The sequence below is a fragment of the Rhipicephalus sanguineus genome, chromosome 6, assembly GCF_013339695.2.
Source record: "Rhipicephalus sanguineus isolate Rsan-2018 chromosome 6, BIME_Rsan_1.4, whole genome shotgun sequence".
Classification (NCBI taxonomy): Eukaryota; Metazoa; Arthropoda; class Arachnida; order Ixodida; family Ixodidae; genus Rhipicephalus; species Rhipicephalus sanguineus.
In genome coordinates this window covers 105,680,305-105,705,686 of record NC_051181.1, presented here as the reverse complement: position 1 = coordinate 105,705,686, position 25,382 = coordinate 105,680,305, and the positions used below count along the sequence as shown (strand labels likewise).

Below are 25,382 nucleotides of genomic sequence, written 5' to 3'. Positions count from 1 at the left end.
TAAAAGGCTTTGAAAGCGAGAAATCATAGTCTGTCGTGGTTTCCACCTTTCTTTTTTTTTTTATTGGTCGTGCGCCAAACGACGTTCGTGATGTTTTCCCCTACCGTCCGCTACGCGACGCCAGGCGTCCACGCTCTAGTGCGACAAAAGCGTCGGCTGCTCGCGCTTTCTTGCCGTGAATGCGCCGCGCCCTTTCCGCTACTGCAGTCTGTCCTGGACTGTACTTTAACTCTTCGAATAATGTGTACAAATTCCGCATAAAGCTTCGAAGAATTTACTCATTTAATTTATATATCCGTTCATTTATAGCGCTGTCGGACCACACCAGGAACGGGCTTACAAAAATTATACACCAGGGTACACAGACAGGGGCACAAAAATACAAGATGCAGAAATAAAAAACGACAACTATTAAGTAAGGCATTTAAATATTGAGAGAATTGATAATCGGACTTCCACAGGTACAAAATTTCGATATTGAGTCATACGGGGTTTTGAAAAAGCTGACGGTATTGAACCACTATGCATGCAGTGATAGAAAGTGTAGCACGCGGATTTTTTTTACAAGCACCAAAGTGGACATTATGCAATGTCCTAGTAGTTGAAAAAAAAAACAATGAACTACCTCATACCTACTCTAGCACAGAGTTCAGAACACGAAGTCAAGCAGTAGCAAGACCAGCGTCACTTGTTAAATAGTTCCTTGCTTTAAATGTGAACCCCGCTAATTTCGTCGCAGTTGAAAGTTTGCGAAACCAGTTCGAGACTTCGATGCATTGTCTAGCAGAGATATAAGTAATGTTCACCGTTTCAAGATATGCCACAAAATTAATACAAGGAATATCGTTATAGATGTTTTAGAACTAACTTACATAGTTAGTTATATGAAGTCCATCGCTTCCAGAAATTCACCCGGAAAGTTGCAAAAGCATAGTTAAAGTAACAATTTTGAAGGCAATCTGCCATCTTAAGTCTGTCACATGTTTTAATTATATTACAGCTTCGTATGGCAGCTCATACGTAATTAGGTTAAACACGAAAGAATGTATGCTTTATAAAAAGACTGTAAAGAGTGTTGTGGTCAACTTAATTGAATTACTCTCGCGGTAACCAGGCGGCGGAAAACCAGGACATGCTACTTCGGAAATCTCTGCATGACTACAATGAAACGACTCTTGACAACACCAGTACGCCCAGAAACCACTTCCGGGTCAAGATTATGCATCCCATCACCGAAAAAAGAAAGAAAGAAAGAAAGAAAGAAAGAAAGAAAGAAAGAAAGAAAGAAAGAAAGAAAGAAAGAAAGAAAGAAAGAAAGAAAGAAAGAAAGAAAGAAAGAAAGAAAGAAAGAAAGGAAGGAAGGAAGAAAGAAAGAAAGAAAGAAAGAAAGAAAGAAAGAAAGAAACTCGGGCTATTCAACAGCCTGGGCATGCGAAGGAATTCCTATGGTAACAGCCCAACTCATGGCTTGTAGAGGTAAATAAACTTTTTTTTTATTCACCAAAACTTCTAAATATTTCTTATTTTAAGGGGAACGGCAATCCGGTGGCATAATCTTAATAAATGTACAATATAATCATGGGCACCTCACTGAGATATGGTGTAAGCGAAACACCTACAAACACAGCGTGAAATAATATTTATCATTGCAAAATATTAAAACGCAATGATTTTGGCATAGAAACACTGAAATTATGTTTGTGACAGCGCTGATTATACCACGAAAAAAAAAAGCGGTTGATAAACATAGGGGGCTCATGAAGCTACAAAGTTGTGCGAAATATAGAAAAAAAAAATTAAAGTTCTCTTTTTTCTGAAAGTTATCGGGAAAATGCAGGACCGAAGGCTTTCGGGATTTTGAAAGCATTGAGATTCTCACATGTTGCACGATTTTGTAAGACTTGCAACATCTTACAGAATTCACAGGATCGTGCAGGCTCTCAGATTTGGAGGATCTTAGGAAAGGGAGAGATTTGCTTTTAATGGCTGAGATCCCACAGGACTTGCAGGATCTCAGATTTTAACGATCTTGACAATTTACTATCTTGAACAGATATGCTTTTCAATATCTTGCACAACCTCTGACCTGCAAGACTTGAAGAAAATGAAAAGATTCGCTTTGACTTCCCCAGATCTTGCAGGATATAAAAAAATATATTCAGAAAATGAAAAGTTTGCTTTCACTTTCTTGGGTCACGCGCAGGAGTCAGGAGCACGCAGAATTTCAGACTTTCATGATTCTGAAAATTTGCTTTCACTGTCTGAGATTTTGAAGCTCGCATCTCACACAACCTTTGAATTGGAAAGATATTACGAAGATCAGATATTCACTTTCATTTTCTCAGATCACGCATGATCTTTCTCAGACCGGAAGGTTACTCCGCAGTCTCATATTTGGAATATCTTTAGTGATAGATTCTCCTTCAGGTTCTCGGGCACCGCAAGAGCTGGTAGGAACTCAGAGCGCAGTTTCTTGAAAACTCATTTTCGCTTTCCGAGATCTTGCAGGATCTCGCACAGTCTCAGGTTCTCAAGATTATAAGAAAGTGAGAAGTAATCTTTCACGTTCTCAGATCTTGCAGGGTTTTTTTTTTTTTTAATGGTCTCAATTGAGCGTGTAAGATCTTCAGAAAGTGAAAGACTTGCCCTCACTTTTACGGATTTCGCGGAATATTGCAGTAACTCAGACTTTCAAAATCTTGAGAAACTGAAAGACTCCTTTTCACTTTCTCAGATATTTAATATTACACAATCTCATAACTGCAAGATCTGTGGAAAGCGAATGAATCGCTTTCATATTCTCATAGAAAGATCTTCCATTATATGCGTGCCACACTTTTAATAAAGCCACATCGCTTGCTTAAATTAATACGTTTTAGCACTGGTGCGACCTTTGCAATCGTGCTGACAATTTCATGAGCCACTGTCCAGAGCAGACAAGTGGACAGCAGCCTGTGAAGATCGAACAAGAAGAAAAGCAAATAAGTAAGTGCCACTCTATCAACCAGTGCAGTGTGAATCACCACAGCGAGGTGATACGAACCCAGTGTTTGCAGACGCCGGACATTATCGAAGACATCGTGGGCGTGGACGTCCATGCCACGGAGCTGCCCACGTCAACCGAAACTGGTATACGAACCGATGAGCGATCGAGTCGCTCATGTGACATGCGAACCATGGGCAAAAACGGGACAAAACGTGTCAACTATGCGATAGGAACCTCCACAAGAATACTGAGCGTTCAACTCGGTTGGATATATAAAAAGGCTGACAACTGGCTCGTCACTTCATCGCTCCTGCAGACTCCAGAAGTAAGTTGGAGTTTGGAACGTTTTTCCGTGCATTTGTGCTTTTTTGCGGAGTTGCGGATTTCGTCGCACCGCACAAATCACTTTGGCCGTTATGAATTTCATAGATGAGTAATTGACGACTCTTAGTACTTTTGATGAAAATTAAGTTTAGTAAGTTTTCCTGGAGCTTCATTCACGCAAAAAGTACTTCGCTGCAACGATACGGAAGTGCTCGAAAGGGACAGGCATTAATTTAGTGCAGTGCTGTACAATTTAAATGAAGAGAGCTGGCTAACGGAAAATGGAACTTATTAACTCGAAAGCTTTTTAAATATAGCCTAAGATTTTCCCCGCCCCAAGTGATGCTTTTTATCCGCCACGGTGGCCTAGGGGTTATGGCGCTCGGCTGCTGACCCGCAGGTCGCGGGATCGAATCGCGGCCGCGGCGGGCGCATTTTCGATGGAGTAGAAAATGCTAGAAGCCCGTGTACTTTGATTTAGGTGCACGTTAAAGAACCCCAGGTGGTCTAAATTTCCGGAGTCCTCCACTATACGGCGTCTCTCATAATCATATCGTGGTTTTGGGACGTTAAACCCCAACGATATTTATTATTATAGTGATGCTCTTTCGCGTTCTTTAGCATCGGTTGCCGTCAGCACAGCTTTTCTGTAAGCACTATATCCGCTGAAAGCTTACCGCGCACGAGCAAAGTGTTATCAAAATGCGGGTTGTACCATTGAAGTTTGTGCTCGTTTGACGCATTTTCATTTTTACTGTTTTCAAGAGGCACAAAGTTCTTTCTAAAACCGTGTATAATTTAAGGTGAAGCGTACATAATAAAGCAGAAAGTTCTATTACAGTCTTTCGTTTTCAATAACGCACCGCCATTTAGCGAGAACGCATGTTAGTTTTGTATAAAACGCATTTTTTAATACTGTGATTTTTCAGAAAACTTTGAAGAAAAATTTTAATCGAATCGTATACGTTCATTCCTCGCCTATACTGTTAGCAGAACAGCCATGAAATTCTTCTGGATTTTGACCACCTTGCTTCTGGAGCACCACATGACATTCGCCTCTCGGGACTTCTGGTCTCAAGCACAGTGGGCAGAGTTCAAGGCCATGTACCGTAAGTACATCGGTTTCGTTTGAAGATGATATCTAAACCCAAAACACGCTTAAAGTCCCCGGTTGATTCCTTTCGCCAGCGATTTTGGCATGGGTGATGGTGGTGGTGGTCTTTTTATTCCACCCAAAAAAGAGGGGATCAGGACGAAGACTGGCTGCGCTGGCTAAGAGGAGTGCGGCGGGGAACCCTTGGGATACTGCAGCCTCCACCGCGCGCTGGATGAGCCGGCGTTACTCAGGAGGAACTCCCACGACTCTGTGGTGTTTGTGGTGCCTTTGTTTGCGCTCTACACTCATGCCGACCAAAAAACAAGAGAAATAATAGAAGTAGCCGCAATGGCCAAGATAGATCACCAGTATAGAGTTACTGTATATGGTGATTAGAGTTCTAGTAACTCTAAGTCACCAGTGCATTAGTGCGCCGTGTATTGCCCTGTCTGAGAAAGAATTGTGCGATCTATAGGTGTACCATGCGTTGGTGACAGGTGAAACTATCCCGCACGGGTTTTCAGTTTTTAATGTAACTGATGCCTTCATCTTGTTAGCTGACTAGTTGCCACTTTTGGGTGTCGTGATTTGTGGAAGTGGAGTGGCCACGTGCACAGTTACCATTATAAATACGTTTCCGAATAATAAAAATTCAGTTGAAATTCAGCGCTCGTGTCTGTCGCGTTCTTTTCGTATCTTATTAAAGACGTTTTTCGCGCTAAGAAGAAATCAAAGCCAATGATCTTATCTGCATGGTGAACCGAGGGGGTCTTTAAAGGGACACTAAAGAGAAACAATCAATTAGTTTAGATTGATAAATTGTACTTTGAGAACTATAATGTCGTTAATTTCACCATCGTAGGTGTATTTATAAAGGAGAAAATGAAGTTAAATGTATCATTTTAAAATTTCGCCCGAAAATCTCTACGCGTGACGTCACGGATTTCAATGTACATTTATCGTATTTCGGCGCCATTGGCTCAACAAAATTCCCTCAAACTTCGTATGTTAACTCTATGGCCCTCTCAGAGGACAGTGTGCTTCATTTTTACCGTTAAGGAACAACGTAGGCTCTAGTAGACGTCGCCAAAATATGTGACGCCACGGCGAATGGTGCGAAAACTTCAAGGTGGAGTCGCCACCCCCATTTTGTTTTTGCGCGATTTCTCGCTTACTAAGCGTCTTCTCGCAGCAAGCGTGGTGTTTTCGGTATCGTGAAAGAATAGTTTACTAATAAGAGAAAAATCGCTTTGTTCTTTAGTGTCCCTTTAAACGACGAACACCAAATCAGTTTGGGCTGATGGAGTAACATTTGAAAACCGTTTTCGTCGATTTAGCGACAACAAGGTTGCCTATGAGGAAAAACAATGAAGTATAGGTGTCATTTTTTAATCTGCCACTGAGACGGTGACGGTTTGTCAGCGTGGCGTCATGGATTTCGATACATTTTCTAACTTTTGGGCCACTGTAGTAAACATTTTCAACTTACAGATCGACCTCTGACAGAAAGAGCAACTTATTGATATTGCAGGACGGTGGTTATTACAACTGAAATTATTTTGTTCTTTAGTGTACATATTTTAACGTATGAGGGAGATAAATAGAAGTTGTCCTGAGTAATACGCCTCTGTGAACCGATGTTTTCCTCTGAAGAAAGAGGGAATTTACAATAGAAAAGAAGCGATAAGAGACGTAGATCGCACAAAGAATTAGGATGTAGATTATCTCACGCGGAAGGTATTAAGTGGCTCTCTTCGCTTTATTTCAGAGAAGACCTACGGCAGCGCGGATGAAGAGCTGTTCCGCCAGAAGATCTTCCTCGACAACCGCTACATGATCGCCAAGCACAACGAGCGATATGCCCGGGGCCTTGTTTCGTACCAGCTAAAGATGAACCAGTTCGGAGACCTGGTGAGTAGAGCACTGCACAGATCCGGGCCGGCCCGGCCTGCGGGCCGGGTTGGGCCGTCCGAAGCGTTTTCCGGTGGGCCCGGGCCCGGGCCGGGTCCGGGCTTGAAGCCGCGGGCCTGGGCCGGGCCTGGGCCGGGCCTGGGCTTGAGGCTGCGGGCCGGACTCGGACCCGCTCATTAAAAGGCGTAAGTCGGCCCTTTGAGCACACGCGAACGTTATGCATTTCATGGTCTAAGGTATACTGTGCCAAGCTGAAGTACACGTGCAAAGAGCTGGCTCTTAGTAAAGCTTAGCAATAAAAATAGAAAAACAGTTGAAGTGCTATTTTTTTTCACCAGTATAGATATAGATTGGTACTGTATATTTTCACTAACGTTTCGTCTGCTGGACCAGACTTTGTCAAAGCAACAAGTACATCGTGGTGGGTTTCCTTATAAACACGCCAGATCACACATGCGTATATATATATATATATATATATATATATATATATATATATATATATATATATATATATATATATATATATATATATATATATATATATATATATATATATATATATATATATATATCTTAACAGCGCTAACAATAGGCCAGATCACGGTTGTTCCCATGGGAGGTATAACGATTTCGGTCTTTTATTCGAGGTTGACACATACGGCACATCTCATTTATATTCCTTGGTGTTACGTGCCAAAACCACGATATGATTACGAGACACGCCGTAGTCGCACCGGATCAATTTCGACCACCTAGAGTTCTCTAACGTGAAGAAGAAGATGCTTTTAATGAGCAGAAGGAGGAGAGGTCGGCCTGGAAAGCGGGTTCTAGCCTGCTACTCCTCACGGGGGTAAGGGGAAAGGGGAAAGAAAGAGAAAGAGGGAGGTGTGATGATAGGCGACGATGGTATGGCAAATGAGTCACTGTACACACTGTTTTGCACGGGGACAGGGCACGCGCAAAAGTCTTTATGCCGCACATGCTCTAAAGACGAGCATCTAAACCTGTATCGCTTAGAAATCTCAATAGGCACTTTAAACTTCGTTGGGCCTGGTCTGCATGCTCCCAAGCACCCAAAAGCTTCTCCTCCGAAAAAGGTCGGGAGTCCAGACGGTCTACGACGCACTGAAGTGATTGTCTTTCGGTCGCGTACTGAGGGCACACGCACAGGATGTGGTGAATAGTCTCAGACGTGTGACACACACTGCAGTTAGGGTTTCGCTCCTGCCCAATCTTGAAAAGGTATCTTCGTGTATACGCAACACCCAGCCGCAATCTATGTAGTAATGTTTCCTGGTCTCTTCTTAACCGGAATGGAATCAGAAAAGCACGACCAGAGTCAAGTCTGTAAAGACGTTCTTGGCGATAATTAGGGTCATTCCATAAGCGTGTCATAGATGTTTTCATAGATTCAGACAGCAAGCCATTGATGTCATATCGGGAAAATTGAATTGATATGACTTCGCCGTTAGTGTGCGCCATTTTTGCTTCTGCGTCAGCTTGCTCGTTCCCAGCTATGCCACAGTGACTGGGAATCCATTGCAATGCAACGGTATGCCCGGATTGAGACGCCTCAGATAACATATTCATTATGTCACACACCAGAGGACTGTATGCGGTTCCTTGCTTCATGTAATTGCTGATAAGTTGAAGTGCCGGCTTGGAGTCACAAAATAATGTCCATTTCGCGGGACTCTGTTGTACAATGTAGCGGGCAGCTTGTCGGACGCCGGTCAGCTCAGCAGCAGTAGATGATGTCCGATGCGCTATCTTGAAGCGTTTCGTGATGCCCATGTGAGGAACCGTGAAAGCTGCTGCTGAGGACGTCTGCGTGACAGACCCATCTGCAAAAATATGCACCGTATATCCGTACATATGGGCAATGTACGATAAAGCAAAATGCTTAAGTCCAGCGGTTGGTATTTTTGACTTCTTTGTTATCCCCGGAATCGAGAGTCGCACGATCGGTTTAGGCATCGTCCAGAGAGGTACTCCGGGAGTCGCTTGTGGTGCATAATTCGAGGGCAGCAGATCTTGCTGCGACATCACAGCTTCCGAGTATGAAGCATTGGGTCGTGTGTTAATAATGTCTCTCAGTGGATGGTCTCGGTGCCTTGTCAATAACCTCAGATGTACTCGCAGTGGCTCTAACGTGAACCTAAAGATAATTGTATATACACGGGTGTTCTTGCATCTCGCCCCCACCAAATTGCGGCCGCCGTGGCCGCGTGAATAGCACCCGCGCCCTAGGACTTAACAGCGAAACAGCTTAACCGCTGAGCTACCACCGTGGGCAAAGCAACATTTCGATTCATGTACACACCGGATTTTCCGTCCGATCGCCCGCTACAAAGCGCACGGCATCATTAATAATCATCATCAACAACTAATATCCTCTAGCGGGCCTGGGTCGGGCCTGGTCATGAACAAGCGCGCCCTGGATCAGTTTAGTAATGAACGCCCGGGCCCGGGCCGGGCCCGGGCTTGGAACGACGGGCCCGGGCCGGGCTTGGGCTGGTACGGTCAAGTACGTCCGGGCCCGGGCCGGGCTCGGGCTGGGTTCGGTCATGTACGCCCGGTCCCGGGCCGGGCCCGCGCTTGGAACCACGGGCCCGGGCTGGGCTCGGGCTTCATAAAGTGGGCCCAAGAGCGGCCCGGGCCGTAAAATCCGGCCCGTGCAGTGCTCTACTAGTGAGGGATCGGTCTTTTGACGGTTGACGATCGATAACTAATGGTCTCGTGCGATCACGCTCAATGGTTATCAAGTGGTGTCTGGCAAACAGTTCTCGCGGAGAGGGGGGGGGGGGGGCATTCATTTGCGCATTTCTTGCATTCTCTATCTCTTTACTTAACATGACTGTAAACCAAAGTAAATGTGATCCCTGGGCTTCCCTTCGTCTCGTCAAATGCGAAATCTAAGAGAAATCTTCTTACGTATGAAATTATGATACGCGATGACGTAATTTCGATGCGGGATTACCTTTCGTGAAGTCTAGGCCAGCAATTATGCAATGTATTATCTTCAATGCCAACCAAATAAACTGTGGTACCTAAACGCGAAAGAATGGAGAAGAGCAATAGTTTCAAGCAAGGAAAGAGCCAATGATGTGCTCCGTCGCTCCTCATTTCGCAGTGCGCGATTGTATAGTTAACCTGCATATGAACCGAGTAGCCTGCAAAAACAAGTGCAACTGAGAGTATTATTTTTCGCTTCTTAGGATTGCAAATTTGGCAAATTGGCATCGGTTAATCTTCTGTAGCATCGATCTTTTTTTTACGGGGACAGCATCGTCTGGTGTCGTCGTGCCTCAGTGCTGTTGAATGTTTTAAAAAAAAGTGTCCTCGTTTTGACAGTTTTTGTTCAGAGTTGGTGAACCTCAAAAAAAAAAAAAAAAGAAAGAACTTCGCTCCTAAAAGTGCAAGCTTCTTAGTGTGATTGTCGCGTGATGTTCTTGTATAGCAACTGCGTAATATTTAAAGGGACACTAAAGAGAAAAACGATTTTTTTCGTATTAGTAAATTACTCTTTCACTATAGGAGAATCACTACGCTTGCTGTGAGAAGACGCTTGGTAAGCGAGAAAGCGCACAAAAAGACAATGCGGGTGGCGACGCCACCCGGTTGAAGTTCCGGCAGCAGTCGCCGTGATGTCATAGATTTGGTGCAGTCTACCACGGCCTATAAGTAGTTCCTACTAGTCAGAAAAAATGAAATAAATTGTCTTCTGAGGGAGCCAGTGACTTAACATACCAAGTGTAAGGAAATTTCAATGAACCAATGTGGCCAAAATACGACAAAACACTTTGAAGTACGTGACGTCACCATCAGTGAAGCTTTTTACACTGATTTTCTCATCTATTAATGAACCTATATGTGGTGGTGAAATTAACAACAGTAGAGTTCTGAGGGTGTAATGTATCAGCCTAAACTAATTGATTGTTTCACTTTAGTCGCTCGCTGCTCGATTTTTCCGTCGCGCGACTGCAATCGCAAGCGCCTGGACCAATCACATGCGCAGAAACAGGACGCCAGCTTATTTTACGGGGCAATGGCAATGCGAACAAACGTGATTTCTGTGTTGTGACAGGTGTAATTAAGTGGCACACAGCAGGTGTGAACATCAGTCACCTTGAGTCACTTTTTGGTGTCTGTTCGCAAACGGTTGCGCGACCAGTGCTACTCGCAGGTGTGAACGAGCATTCACACACGGATGCACTCCCACTCAGCGTATTCTGCCTTCTCGTTCAGTTGCAGCAAGAGTTCGAAGAGTTGGTGGGCGCCGGCGTCCGAGCCGATAAAGAGTCACTGCACGCGATGAACGCGTCGACGTTCCTGCCCCCGGAGAACCTGGCCGTCCCGCTGCCCAAGTCGGTCGACTGGCGAAGCACCCTCGTCACGCCCGTCAAGGACCAGGGCTTGTGCGGCTCCTGCTGGGCCTTCAGTGCGGTGAGTGGGCGCGGTCCTGCCTCAATCTCAGTCTTTAGGGCGGAAGTGTTAAGCTTTTCGTAATGCTGCGTGGCCACAATATATAGAAAACTCTCATATTACAGCGAAAGCTGTTATGAGATCATTTCAGCGGCCGATTTTGGCGCCGTAGTTGTCCGCCGCCGCCGCCACCGCCGGTGTCCGTAACCACTATCGCTCGAAATAAGAAAAGAGAAAGACACAAGAAAAGAATTCCAGGATGGAACGAGGTTCGAACCTGGGCCCTCTGCGTGGGAGCCCAGTATTCAACTCTGAGCCATGCCGCTGCTTGAAACTGCTTTGCAAGAAGGTCCTATACAGGCTTCATGTCGGGAAGGAACCACATTAACATATGCAATATAGCGTGGTAGAAGAGTAAAATAAGCACCAAGCGTCGCACAACGCGAATTCTGTAACCAGGCGCCACACAATGCGAATTGCGCTACGAGTAGGTTGTTGAATGCTTCCAACCCATTACAAAGGGCTTCCGCCATAATTCATCGTCATCAGGCACAGCATCAACAAAGTGCGCATAATGCCTGACATGCGTTTAGCAGGTACTACGGCTCTCCGTAGAATGACGAAAAATGGCATAGTGCCTGCTTCCCTACTCCTCAAAAATTACAATGATTTATAGCGTAGTGGGTTCCTCGCAAGTGCACTTGTATTGGTTGCCAAGGAAGTCCATAAACGCATGATCCATTTCCTCGGGGTCTCAGTAAAGTTCTTCGCCCCCCTTCCCTCTCCCTCCCACGTCAACGTATGTTATACGGTATGGCTTTCCTCGGGGTCTCAATAAAGTTCTTCTCCCCCCCCCCCCTCTCCCACGTCAAAGTATGTTATACAGCATGGCGGGAGAGGAAATGGCGACCGGGCGTCACCCAATGCAAACTTGATAACTGGTGGGCCGTTTAAAGCTTCCAACCCATTACAAAGGGCTGAGCCATAATTCTTCATCGTCATCAGTCGTCGCGTCAACAAAGGGAACATAATGCCTGACAGACGTGTAGCTGGTGCCTGGCTTCTCCGCAGAATGACGAATAATGGCTTAGTAGGTGCTTCCCAACTTCACAGAAATTGTGATTTATGGCGTAGTGGGTACCTTGCTAGTGTACTTGTATTAGTAGCCACAAGAGAGCTTACAACGGGCTCTAGAAACGCCGCTCTTCCAGCTTTCGCTGTGACTGTGCTGCGGTTTCAGCGCAGGCCTGGAGTTCTTGTTGTTCTTGTTCTTGTTCACCTGCAACTTTGGCTCACACCCACTGTGGGGGATTGGCCAAGACTTGAGTGGTTTTATAAATGTTATAATTCTTTAGAGGGGAGGTTTTTAATGAACCGGCACGCGCTCTCTTTGTCCTCTTCTTCATCTCCTGCTTCGCTCCCAGAACACGTGAGCCAATTAGTGCGGCGTGGCATGCAATAACAGTGATGGGCGAGAGATCGAGTACAGATAGAGAAAGAGATAGAAAGAAAAAGAAAGAGAAATGGAGAGAAAGAAAGGGAAGAAAGAGCGAAAAAGAAATAGACACAGAGAGAAAGAGATAGAAGGAAACAGACACAAAACTACATAGAAAAAGAGACAGCAGGCATATGTATAGTATGTAGTATATAGTATAGTATAGTATAGTATAGTATAGTATAGTATAGTATAGTATAGTATAGTATAGTATAGTATAGTATAGTATAGTATAGTATAGTATAGTATAGTATAGCAAGAGGTGGGAAAAGGAAGGGAGTGTGTAGAGGAGGTGAGAGGGTAAAGTATAGCCTTATATAGTATAGTATACCAAAGGGTGGGAAAGGGAAGTGAAGGTGAGGAGGAGGTAATGGAGGAGGTGACAGGGTAAAGCATAGTAATAGTCTTAATAGTACAGTATAGCAAGGGATGGGAATGGATAGTGGGGCTGAGCAGCAGGGAAAGGAGGAGGGCAACGCCACCAGCTACGCTGCTTCCTCAATCTTCGCACAGCTATGGGTAGGTGCCCCAATTTTTTTTAGTTTATACATATATCAATAATTTCTGGGATCTTACGTGCCAAAACCACGATATGATTATGATAGCACGCCGCAGTGGGGGACTCCGGATTCATTTTCAGCACCCGAGGTTCTCTAACGTGCCCCTGAATCAAAGTAAACGGGCTTCATTTTATTTCGCTTCCATCGAAATGAGGCCGCCGTGGTCGGGAATCAAACCCGCGTCCTCGAGTTCAGCAGCGGGATACCTTACAAAGCTATCTAATTTATGTACATCAGGCTTCTCTTCTTACGGGAGCACAGAAGAACGTTAAGTTTATTTATACTAATACGAGCTTTTTTTGTCGTTACTACATTTATGAAAATTTGTCCATGATGATGATGATGATTGTCATCATCAAGGTGTGTGACCGGGCTAGTTGGTATTCCATAGCTGAGATAAACGCGGGAGATACGCAAGGACAAGGATCGACGAGGCAGCGCCTGTTTCCGTCGGTCTTTTGTCTTTGTGCCTCTCCCGCGCAGTTCACGTAGCATCATCATCAGCCTGTCCTATGCGCTCCGCAGGACGAAGGCCTCCCACAATGATCTCCTGTCCTGCACGAGCCGATTCCATTCGATGCCTCAAAATTGCTTAAGTGGCTAACACGTTGCCGGGCTAGTTGGTTGGGAATCATAATGCATATGGCGTAGCGCTCTACGACAGGGACGAAGAGGGCTGTGTGTGTGCATCCCTCTTCCCTGTCCCTGTCGTGGTGCGCTACGCCATATGTATTATTGCGATAGCAATTATATGGACAGTCTCGGCTGGAAAATGTCCGTCCCCGTCGCCGTCATGCACCGTATATGTATAAGTATGTATATATATATATATAAAAGCCCCAAAGAAAAATAATTCAGAAAAATGCTTCCGAAGCGCGGAATAGAACCAGGGACCTCTTGCTCCGCAGCGAGTGGCGCTATCCACTACGCCACGAACGCAGATCCTCCACGTAGCTAACGGCGAGCATTATATACATACCCTTTACCGCTGGACGGACTCAGAGACGGCAGGCGATAATAAGCGTTTCTTCATTACCAGCGAGATGGCGCTAGCAGCACGACGGGCGCATTTAAAAGTCGTCGTCGAGCTCGCTCGCTTCTTATATTTGCGCAGCGAGAACATTGCCCTTCCGTTGTCTGCTCGCGCGGTTTTCTCGCGGTGAGGGAAGAGGAATGTTTCACGCTTTCACCGTGATGTCCGCGCTCATGTTACCGAGCGTACGAAAGTCACTCGAGCTGAAGGGACGCCGCTAAACGAACAAACAGAAGATGAGCGCGAACTATCAAGTGTCACAGCTCGACAGTTGAAGCACGCTAGTTCCTTCGCTGCTTCGGCCGCCTTTGCAACAGGAAACGCTGTTCAAACTGAGAGTATCCATTGGCGAGCCTCACTTCGTATAGCATTAATTTCTTGCTATCGCATTCATGCTTCGCCCTTGCGGCGAAACTGTGACTTTTTTTTATGCTTAAAGGGACCTCTGCAACACATTTCAGCATGGTCAGAAAACGCTGCTGCTCGGTAGCCGAGGCTCCTGAGTACTCGCGAGCCAAACATTATGGTGCAGCACGCGCGCGGCCTGGAATTTACAATTAATTCTCAAAGTCAGCTAGAAATCGTTCCCTCTTCTTTCTACATATGACGTCATATACCCAAATGACCGTGCCCTATACCCAAATTGACGGCCATTGGCTGATTTGAGCATCGGGGGCTGCATAGTTACTGCGGCCGCCGCGGGAGACCGCCACGTGCCCGCGCGCTCGCTCGTGATGACACTGAAAGTAAGCCGCGCGTTCGAAGAAAAAAAGAAAGAAAAGTGCTCAAGGTCATGACGCGCAGGTGACGTAACTTCTTTCCCCCTTGCCATTCCTCCCTGCTTTGCTTCCAGCGCGCTCGTCTTGACGAGAGAAAGGAATTACAGCGTGCGACAAATATCTGACTCCGCTCGTACTTGACGGATTCTAAGATTGTTTGCGGCGGTCGATTCGTGAGGTAATAGACTCCTTTAGTGAAGCCAGTCGATGGTTACTTAGAAAGTTGTTGCAGGGCCCCTTTAAGTTCGTCGCTCCGTCTAACCTTTTATCGTCATCGGCCACGCTTCTCATCTCTTCATGTCCGTCCCGACGCTCTAATCTGACCATCGGTGCCTGTCATCCTCATGACATGACTTGCCCAGCTGCACATTCGGCTATTACTATCATCGGCTACCTATGGAAGGTGCTATGCATCAAAAAAAGTCACAGTTTCGCCGCGAGGGCGAAGCAATGAATGCGATAACAAGAAAAGCGGCCCGTGATGGACGCGCTGCTACGCTGCAGAAACATCTGCTCCCCGGCAGCAACTACCGCGCGAGCAGACAGCGGAAGGGCAAGCTTCTCCCTGCGCAAATATTAGAAGAAGGAGGCGAGCTGGCCGACGACTTTAAAATGCGCCCATTGCGCTCCTCGCGCCATCTCGCTGGTAATGAAGGAACGCTTATAAGCGCCTGCCCTCTCCGAGTCCTGCCAGCGGTAAAGGGTATGTATATAACGCTCGCCGTTAGCTACCTGAAGCATCTGCGCTGTCTGCGCTTTGTGGCGTAGTGGTTAGCGCAACGCGTTGCGGAGCGAGCGGTCGCTGGTTCGATTCCGCGTTTCGGAAGCATTTTGCTGAATTATTTTGAATTATTTTTCTTTGGGATTTATATATATATATATATATATATATATATATATATATATATATATATATATATATATATACTTATACTTATACATCTACGGTGCGTGACGGAGGCGACGGCAAAAACCAGCCGAGACTGTCCATATAATTGCTATCGCAATAAAAAAAAAACTCAGTTTCAAGTTTTCGTTCTTGAAATTCACGCCAAAACGCACCTCCGACAAGTCGGAGTATACGTATAATGAAAAATAATAAGTTCGCAGTCTCGCACGCAAGTTGGCTACAGATGCGGAAGCCTTTTAAAATATATATATATATATATATATATATATATATATATATATATATATATATATATATATATATATATTATGGAATTCTGTTGGTTAGCATTACAGCGATTCGTTGTACGAACGAATGACACCGCGAATGCTGTGCGACTTTTGGAGACCGCATTTTTCACCGTCAGCCTTCAGCGGGCTAGTAAATATTTTTGTTGCTGTACACTATTGCTTGACATCAGTCGCGGCGTCTTGTTTGTTGCATGTTTGCACACTTCTATTAAAAACGCCGAGCTCGAAAATTCGCTATATCCTGTATGGGCCCACGTTTTCTCTGACGGACAGATCTTGAGGGGGGCTGGTCATATAATGCTTACGCCTTCCTGATACCGCAGGCGGCTGCCATCGAGGGTCAACACGCGCGCAAAACCGGCCACCTGGTGGAGCTGAGTGTTCAGGACCTCGTGGACTGCTGCGGCGCGGCCTACGATAATGACGGTTGTATCGGTGGACTAATGGACAATGCCTTCCGCTGTGTCCGAGACCGCGGCGGCATCGACACTGCGGCCAGCTACCCTTACGTGGCAAAGGTATCTGCAGACACGTGGCAGCGAACGTTAATGGGTTAAATCCCCCTGCAACAGTGCAGAATTTTAGAAGCACTGTGCGCCTGCGTCCATGGTCAATCTTCAGTAGTCGGTATGTGAACCATTACCTCGCGACTTCAAACGTAACCTCGCTAATTTCACAGATGGAGCATGTACGCTTGCGCGTAGTAGTATCTATAGCGTTTAATGGCCGTAGATGTAGAGCATATAATCGTAAATTTAACATATCATCGTAAATAGCTTGAAAAGTTAGACGTTAGTTGTGACGTTTTTGATGCCGAAACTGCAAAATAAGACACCGTTACTGCTTGCCGGGAGTGACGCATAACAAGGGCATGACCTAGAAAGCGCGTCTCCGCGGTACGACCAATACTACTACTACTACTACTACTACTACTACTACTACTACTACTACTACTACTACTACTACTACTACTACTACTACTACTGCAAGTACCAGTCATGCAGCTCTGTGAAGAGTATGACAGAAGTTCTACTACTCTAGCCGAAATAACCTTACTTTGCAGTAGGCCTTTGACAGTTGCCCCCTGGTGTGTTGATCGCAGGACGGCCATTGCAACTTCAACAGCAGTAACATTGGGGCCTCGGTGTCCGGCCTGGTGGTTGTGCTGCCGCGTGAGGACGAAAAGATTTTACAGATAGCCGTGGCCACTGTGGGACCCATCTCGGCAGCTGTCAACGCCAGGCTGCGCGGCTTCCGGTTTTACTCAAAAGGCAATCTATCTATCTATCTATCTATCTATCTATCTATCTATCTATCTATCTATCTATCTATCTATCTATCTATCTATCTATCTATCTATCTATCTATCTATCTATCTATCTATCTATCTATCTATCTATCTATCTATCTATCTATCTATCTATCTATCTATCTATCTATCTATCCTATCTATCTATCTATCTATCTATCTATCTATCTATCTATCTATCTATCTATCTATCTATCTATCTATCTATCTATCTATCTATCTATCTATCTATCTATCTATCTATCAGGGGAAGTATTATGAGACGAAAACAGTATCGCTTTGCGTGACTTATCTATTATTGTGCCTCAACTCATGCAGGCGTATACAGGGACGACTCCTGCGTATTGTACGAAGTGTCCCACGCCGTGGTAATCGTCGGTTATGGGGTCACCGATGACGGGACACCTTACTGGATCGTTAAGAACAGGCGAGTACCTTTAATCCATTATATTCTAATGTTGTAACGACGGTTAATTCCTGCTTTCGGTGACACTTAACAACGCTGGTGAACCTTAACTGCCTTAACTATTAGGCCTCTATGAAAGTGTTTTCTTTGGGTTTTTTTTCAAATTCTTTTGTTGACATCGCCAATTGTTCTGCATGATGCGATAGCAAGTTAGAACGAATGTGGCAAGCCTTGAAACCCATTAGGACACATACAAAAGGCAAGTTCACAGAGGTATCCTCCTTTAAATTCAACTGTTTTTCTTCAAGACCTCCTGACACTTCATTATCGCTTCGGCTTCACGTTTTCGCAAAGACGGACTGAGAGTGCCGTCCGTACGCCTCAAGGCACGCTTGAGAGGTCACGTGATTTCTTAACGCCGACAGAATTTTTTTTTAAAGGTCGACCGAATGATGAGGCTTATGAGGCTTTCACATTATAACCCGTACTAGTCAACCGTAGGCAAAATCAGAGTCGCTTAAGAACCGAACATTTTGAAGTAAACAACAGGATCTTCATATATAAATTGAGGGTGTCTAGCAGATTTACACATGTGTCTTATAGCAGTGGGATGTTCATTTGCATACAAAAAAAAAATCTCAGCATACTCACTGCCTTGCAAATGCACCGCAATTTCTTTTAGCAAATTACAGTTTACGTGATAGAACACTGCGCTTCAAGCAATGCTTTCGACAAGGAATGTAGACTCAGAAACGCAGGCATGAAAGCCCGGTCATTTGTTATAGTCGTGCAGTATTATTATTATTTGGTTTGAATACATAGAAAACACGAAGACACAGAGGAAATAGGGAGGGAACAGGCTGACAACTGCCACCTAAAGGGGCACAACGCCTGCCTGCTCATTTGAGAAATGGAAACATAGAGGAAAGGAAGATAGGGGGAAAGAAAGAGGAAAGAAAATAGGAAAGAAAACAAAACAAAACAAATAACACAGACGTAAACACGAATAAGTGGTCACAAGGAAAAATGTCTATACGCGCGAGGCCAAATCGGTATTTTTTAAGAAAGTAAGTAGGGCTCGATGGGCCTGGTCACGCCGAGCAGCACAACCCCTCGGGAACAGGCAATCATCAAGGTTCGTACACTTTAGACCAATAAGTCCATATTCCTTGATGAGCAGTGCTCGCTGCATAACAAATGCGGGACACTAAAAAATTATGTGTTCTAGTGTCTCACAGGAGTCACACGACGTACATGATGGACTGTCTACACGACCTTGTCGGTATAAGCGCTCACGCACTAATACAGAGTCAACTCTTAGTTTATATAAGAGGGCTCTGTCATGACGAGGCAATCCACGACCACGAATACGGGGAGGGAACAACCCGCGGCTTGCTACACGTTGGTCAGGGTGTTGCTTTAAAAAATGTCGGCGGATCAACAGACGAGCGTTGTCTAACAGGCATGAAATTTCTTGGCAGTCGCACTCGTTGTGGTCACAATTTGAAGCAACGTGATCAGCCTCTTCATTCCCAGCAATACTCACATGCGAAGGTATCCACTGGCAAATGAGGGACACCCCACTAGAAATAATTTTTGTGGCAGATTTTACAATGCTGCATGTAATTGGACCGTCGCAGTCTTTCTCAACAGTCTGCTAAGGGCAGCACGAGAGTCTGTGAGTATGACAACCTTTGGTGCTCCTAATTCTTCTTGAACGTATTTCAGAGCAACATCAATCGCTGATAGTTCCGCAGTTGTTGATGAAGATGGATGCGGTATTCGAAACACCCGTCTGATGTTAGTCGAAGGGCAATAGAAAGCTGCAGAGCCACCTTGGCCGTCGCTGCGTACAGATGCGTCTGTAAATACATGGAGATATCATCAAACTTTTCAAATAGGTGCGACTGGGCCAACTGAAATAGTGCCGAAACAGGCTGGTCAGACTTTTTATGTATTCCGGGAATGGATAGATAAATGGGGAAGGTGCACTGGTTGTACTCTTTCGGGGTTGTGAAGGTAGTGAATTCTTCTGAACTGCCGGCAGTCGTAGTAAACAATGCCGCCATTTTCCCCATGCGAGATTCCGGGCGTTGAGTGAGGCGATTAATAAGTGCTTTACCGTCCTGTTGCTCGGTGCAAACGCTCGATATGGTGCAGCGCTCTCTGGTCTGCCTGTAGCCTCAAGGGGCAACTGGTGCGCTTCGGTGAGTAGAGGAACAGATTGCGCCTCGCGAGGTAAACCAAGTATGATTCGGAGGGCAACACGGTGGATCCCGTTCCAATTGAGACATCAAAGTAGGTGGCACGTTCAAGACTGGCAAAGCGTACATCAAGCCAGAGAGCACAGCTGACTGATACACCTGTAGGGCTGTCGTCTGATCGCAGCCAGCGCCCCTAGCAGTCAGGGCGGCCACATACTTGAAGAGCGTCTGTGATTCGCGCCTCGCGGAGGTAACGGCAGGCCGCCAAGACAGGCGATCATCGATAATTACGCCCAGGTAACGATGTTGTCGTACCCACTCTACTGGTGTATCTCCGATGTACAGCCGGATCATTCTTCGTCGAGCACGTTGTCTGGGATGGTAAGCAATGGCGGCTGACTTAGCAGGCAAAATTTGTAGACCAACTTCTTCTAGGTACTCTGTAGTAGTATTCAGCGCTCTCTGCAAAATTCCGCGAAGACGCGGACCCTGCTGTGAAGGACCGCTTATCCACAGTGCGATATCGTCAGCATAGATTGCTATGCCTATTGGGAACTCATATTCTTGAGGTAATCGGCTTGGCAGCCCAGCAAGTACACTGTTAAAGAGAAGCGGTGCCACATAAGGAGATTGTTTTTGCACTTATGGCTTGCCGGAATTTCGGGTCGACTGCTTAATTTTGTGCGTAACTTTCTATCGGAGCGCAAAATAAAAGTACTCATCGGAGGAGTGACAAGTGAATCGCGCACTGTTATTAAATGCGGTGTCCCCCAAGGCAGCGTTTTGTGCACTAAGTGTGTGCCAAGTGATTAGAAGCGATAATTTGCATAAGGTGAACAAACCTTCAAGTAAGGTGAGTTAAAGGTGCATCACACGTGTATTAAAGTTAATTAAAGGCGAATAAAATGTAAATTAAAATCTATCTATGTATTCACCAGACGGCCGTATCGTCCGTTTAGGTGCTGTTTCTATTATACTAAGAAAGTAGTAGGCGTATGCAAATGAATCAAATGTGAATTAATAGCTTGGCGACTAAGTATCAGCATTTAGAACCAGTGGTGACTGCTAGGCGGCCGCAAGAGAACAATAGGAAATAACAATGCAATCGACTGTGACCGTCAAAGTAATCTAATGAGTGCCTCGTGAGAGCATTACAGGCTTTCGCCCAAGCTCTCCTTAGCGTTATCTAAATGGTCTGTAATTGGTGTGAGTACAACGCCAATATCTCTGTTCTTTGTCTTGCAGCTGGGGCCAGAAGTGGGGTCAGGGGGGCTACGTCTATCTGGCCAAGGATGCGAAAAACCAGTGTGGAATCGCGAGCCTGGCCAGCTTTCCGCTCGTCTGAGGGACAGGCTCGCCCACTACAGGAGACCACGCCCCACTTCTGTTCACTGACTGTACAGGCTCGTCCATGGACGAACCTGTACCTCGCTTGACTGCGAGGGACAAAAGGAAGACCGAGAACGACGCATTTTTACCTGTATTTCACCCGCAATGGACAGCGTACCGGACCGTTTGATAGCAGGCTGCATGAACTGCCGAGAATGCCGATCAAGAAGGACCACCTCATCCGTCATGAGCACCTCCCTGCATTTATGCTTTGCCATGTTGTAACTTCATATGCGCGCTTGGTGTTCCATGCCGTCATGGCTCATTGTTCATACTTTGAATGTATGTCGGTTCGAATTAGAAAGGGAGGAAACGCATGATTTGAGTTTTCAATTTCAAAATGAGACACTTTCGAAATTTACTACCGACTCGACCAATCAGCTATAGTTTCCTCACTTGATGTTGCCAATGTGGATATGTGTCGCGCTTATGTGTAAGGCCATCGGCATGCGCTTATGTATATTGGTTTTCGTATGACCGCATCTGTACGGAGAAACCGTCACTGCCACATAAAAATATGGCCGGAGGACTTCGAGTAACCAAGTTGATGCATATAAAAAAATCTCCAAATAAGCGGAATGTTCGAGCTGCAGAACCTCTTCATACAACGTGACTATGGCGATTACAATCGCACTTTTGAACATTTTACTTCGTAAACTGTTTGGGAAATGCAGCTGACTTTTCGAAATGTGTTCAATAAATGATTATCACAAACTGTTCGTCAGTATTCATTACTCTACATGGTATACAAGGCTACGATGGCATGGACCTTAAAATGACACTAAAGAGAAAAACGATTTTTCTCATGTTAGTACATTGCTCTTTCACAATACCAAAATCACAACGCTTGCCGCGAGAAGACGCTTGATTAGCGAGAAAACGCGCAAAAAAGAAAATACGGGTGGCGACGCCACTTTGAAGTTCCTGCACGAAACGCCACGACGTCATAGATCTTGATGGCGCCTACTAGGTCCTACATAGCTCCTGATCGGGAAAAACGAAGTACATTGTTCTCTGAGGATGCCATAGACTTAAACATACCAAGCTTCAGGAAGTTTCCGGCTTTGAAATCCGTGACGTCACGCGCGGAAAAATTTCGGCGCGAAGTTTAAATGTGAAACTTTGACATCGGTTTTCTCTACTATTAATAAACGTACGAAGGTGAAATTAACAACACTAGAGTTCTCACAGTACAATTTATCAGTCTGAATTGATTCGTTGCTTCACTTTAATGTCCGTTCAAGACTGCGTTGGTAACACTTTAGTAATACGGTTCTTCCGCTGTGGCAATTGTTTTCTCGACGAAAGTTCAACGGGCATGAATGAATGCGCTGTATCAGGGTCGACTCCTAAAAAATTGGTTACGCGCAAGTGCTTTGATATACTGTAAGAACACGTGCGGAGCATCTCTTTTGAACAGCTAATATATGTATGGATAGGAGGCGGGAAAATGTAGTGGCCCGCTGGTGAGTGAGTGCGCAGAAACTATATTGAAGAAATGCTTTGCACACGCTACCTCGAAGGGTCTCCGCGCTTGCTTGCACTAGTCTCTGTTCAGGTTTTGTCAGCATATATAGCTAGGGATGGTACCCGCCGCAGCGTGAGTCGCTACCACAAAATACTATATAGGTGATTCATATTATGCTTTAATCTAACGTCACCAAACGCAAGTTAGAAGCACGCATCCGTTAAATGTGTTGATAGAGAAATTAAAAGCTGCAACGGAAGACACTTCGATAGATCCCAGCTCGTGATAAATACCGGGGGCGCACGTATCAGCTTCGGTGCTTAACCATCCGTGCGGAGACCTTTAGCGGAGAATTTTGTCTTAAAAAACTCGACCGCCAACAACCTCCACACGACCACAAAACTGTTAAAGACTTTCACGCCTGAATAGAGCAACTCCAGATCTTTTCATCTCAATCGCAATACCTGCAACCTCCGCTTTCTCTAGGATAGACGCTGTCATTTTGCAATCTCTTAACGCTAAGGTCAGTAAATAAATCAGTTTAAACCATTAAAGTATCAGTTCAGGAACATTATAGTCGTTTATTTCGCTACAACAGGGCCATTATTAGAAAAGGAAATGATTTACGCCACGTTAGCTCAACAAAGATTCCCTAATCTCATCACATTGCACGTATGGCTCATTTAAAACACAGCGTAACCAATTTTATATGCATAAAATGAATGATCATGTATACAGACAAATGCAGACACCGTCAAAGTTCTCTTTCGTCACAGTGAGCTCCTCTTCTTTTTATTACGATGAAGACTTGCTATATCGCATAATGCTTGGTGCGATGAAGAAAAATCCTTGAACAAAAGGTGTCGCTGGAGCCGATGTTTCGGCAAGTAGTCTTAAATTCTTCGAGGCTGCAACACAAGACAAGGCCACTTGTCGAAACGTCGGCTACAGCGACACTCCCGGTTCGAGGATTTTTAATCTCTCCAAACCTCCATCTTCTGCAAAAGTTATGCCTTAATGCTTGGTGCTTATTATATGCGCGCTGTAGGGCCTCCGCTGTATTACTGAGTAACTGAGTTTTCTTGTCACACCAACATATTTCGGTATTTTTTTTTTTACCGAGAAGGGCAACCAATTGGAATTCGCTCGCCTCAGCTGTAGTCGAATGCCCATCGCTATCATCTTATCTACAATCCCTTCACTCCATAACATAGCTCTGACGTAGCACATGACCCTTGATGCTCTTTTGTCGCATTCATGCATATATTCACTCGCTAGGCTTTGGTTGTAATATCGTTATATATCGTTATTTATACGTTATATACTGCTGCATCTACTTGTATGTGTTTGTTGTGTATTTTCTGTATCATTTGATTCAATGTTTGTCCTGATGTTCGGTAGTGCATTTCTATATTTATGTATTCGCTAAATGAGGTTTTGTTGAAATCCACGTAAATATATTTCCTGCAATGCCTTGTATATGTTTAATGTATCATTTTTTTTTTTGTGCTGATCTGTAACCCACTCCTGTCTAAGGTCTGAAATACAGACCGGCAGTATCGTAACAAAAAAATAATAAAATAAACAGTGTTCTTTTTTTTTTCCTACCTCAACTGGTTTACCAAGGTTCTTCTCACGGCTAGAGTGACGTTCTTTTATATATTTTTGAAGACATATTGCAAGGGAGGTCATTTTTTCTCTTTGGTGACTCTTTGACTTTACTCAAATCACATTGGGTTCCATCGCTTTGCATCTGGTTAATTTGCAGCTTATGCCCCTATTTCCTTGCAATCCTCAAAATTTCGACTATACAAGGGTACTGCCAGTCTTTGTATCAGGCCAGTCCTTGCAACAACGCTGCCCTTACTGCTGTGTGGTCACACGTCGCGGCCATAATAGTGCCTTCCTACCCTGGTTGCCTTCCGATTCCGGGCCAGCGTATGTATTTTCTACAATGGACAGCACCTTCCGCTCTGGCGAGGACTCTGTGCAGCCGCCAAACACATGACGCAGTCTCAGACACGCGCTTCGCAATGTGCCTCCTTTAGGCTGTCTGCTCAGCCAATAAGATGGGTTAGGAAGGGCATAAAGAAGTGTTGAATGGAATGTCATTGCTCAAAAGGGAAAAAAATATTAAGTCACTTTTGTCTAGCTCCGCACTGCCTTCAGGCTCGGCACTAGTGGTGCAAAGCCTGAAGGAAGTCCGGAGCTGGGCGGCCTTCTTTGTTTCTCTTGAGTTTTCTCTGTCTTTCTTTTTCACTATTCTCCGATTTTTCCGTGTTTTTCTCTCTGTTTATTTCTATTTATTTATTTATTTCTCTCTATATCTCTTTCTTCCTTCGATTAATGTATTTCTCATTCTTTCTACGTTATACTTTACTCTCTCCCCTCCTTCTTTCCCTACTCTTCACCCTCGCTTCCTTTTGCTACCCCATTGATATACCATGTATACAGTATACACAAGACTATGCTATGCTCTCCTAGCGTGCCTGGATAGCCGAGTGGTTAGGACGCTCGCCTTCAGATCATGAGAATGTGGGTTCGAATCCCGCCTCGTGAAGACTTTTTTTTCTCTCGCCAAGAATTTCTCTCTTTCTCTTCCCTTCTATCTCTTTCTCTCTCTGTACTTGTTCTCTCACCCATCATGATTATTACAGGCCATGCCGTAGAAATTGGCGCACGTGTTCTGGGAGCAAAGCACAAGAGGACGAAGAGAGCGCGTGCCAGTTCATGATTATGATGGTTTCTGTTCACGCGTCATGGACCAATGCTCAATTTAAACAGTTGCGCTGTT

At 45.0% G+C, this 25,382-nt stretch overlaps 2 protein-coding genes across 3 annotated transcripts in view; both read left to right on the top strand.

The window, feature by feature from the left end:
* Positions 1–25,382, top strand: part of LOC119396089 (cathepsin L-like) — a 543,104-nt gene that overhangs the window by 477,353 nt on the left and 40,369 nt on the right. Inside the window, exon 1 of one of the 2 annotated variants that reach the window (XM_049416904.1) lies at positions 456–461. The exons of the other annotated variant lie outside the window; for it this stretch is intronic. The gene's annotated coding sequence lies outside the window, so the exon portion shown is untranslated. Of the gene's footprint in view, positions 1–455; positions 462–25,382 lie in introns of those variants that run through there. 2 annotated transcript variants of the gene reach the window in all.
* On the top strand, positions 4,311–21,076 carry LOC119397457 (procathepsin L). Its single transcript, XM_037664882.2, has 7 exons — positions 4,311–4,419; positions 6,175–6,317; positions 10,569–10,766; positions 16,136–16,330; positions 16,915–17,083; positions 17,440–17,548; positions 20,977–21,076. Exons 1-7 carry the CDS (start codon positions 4,311–4,313, stop codon positions 21,074–21,076), a joined length of 1,023 nt encoding a protein of 340 aa, XP_037520810.1.

Excerpts from the sequence above, each read along its gene's own strand:
- LOC119397457 (XM_037664882.2), top strand. The coding sequence starts at position 4,311 with ATGAAATTCTTCTGGATTTTGACCACCTTGCTTCTGGAGCACCACATG. Across the intron at positions 17,084-17,439 it reads CTTCCGGTTTTACTCAAAAG|GCGTATACAGGGACGACTCC; the intron begins GCAATCTATCTA and ends CAACTCATGCAG. Across the intron at positions 17,549-20,976 it reads TACTGGATCGTTAAGAACAG|CTGGGGCCAGAAGTGGGGTC; the intron begins GCGAGTACCTTT and ends TTTGTCTTGCAG.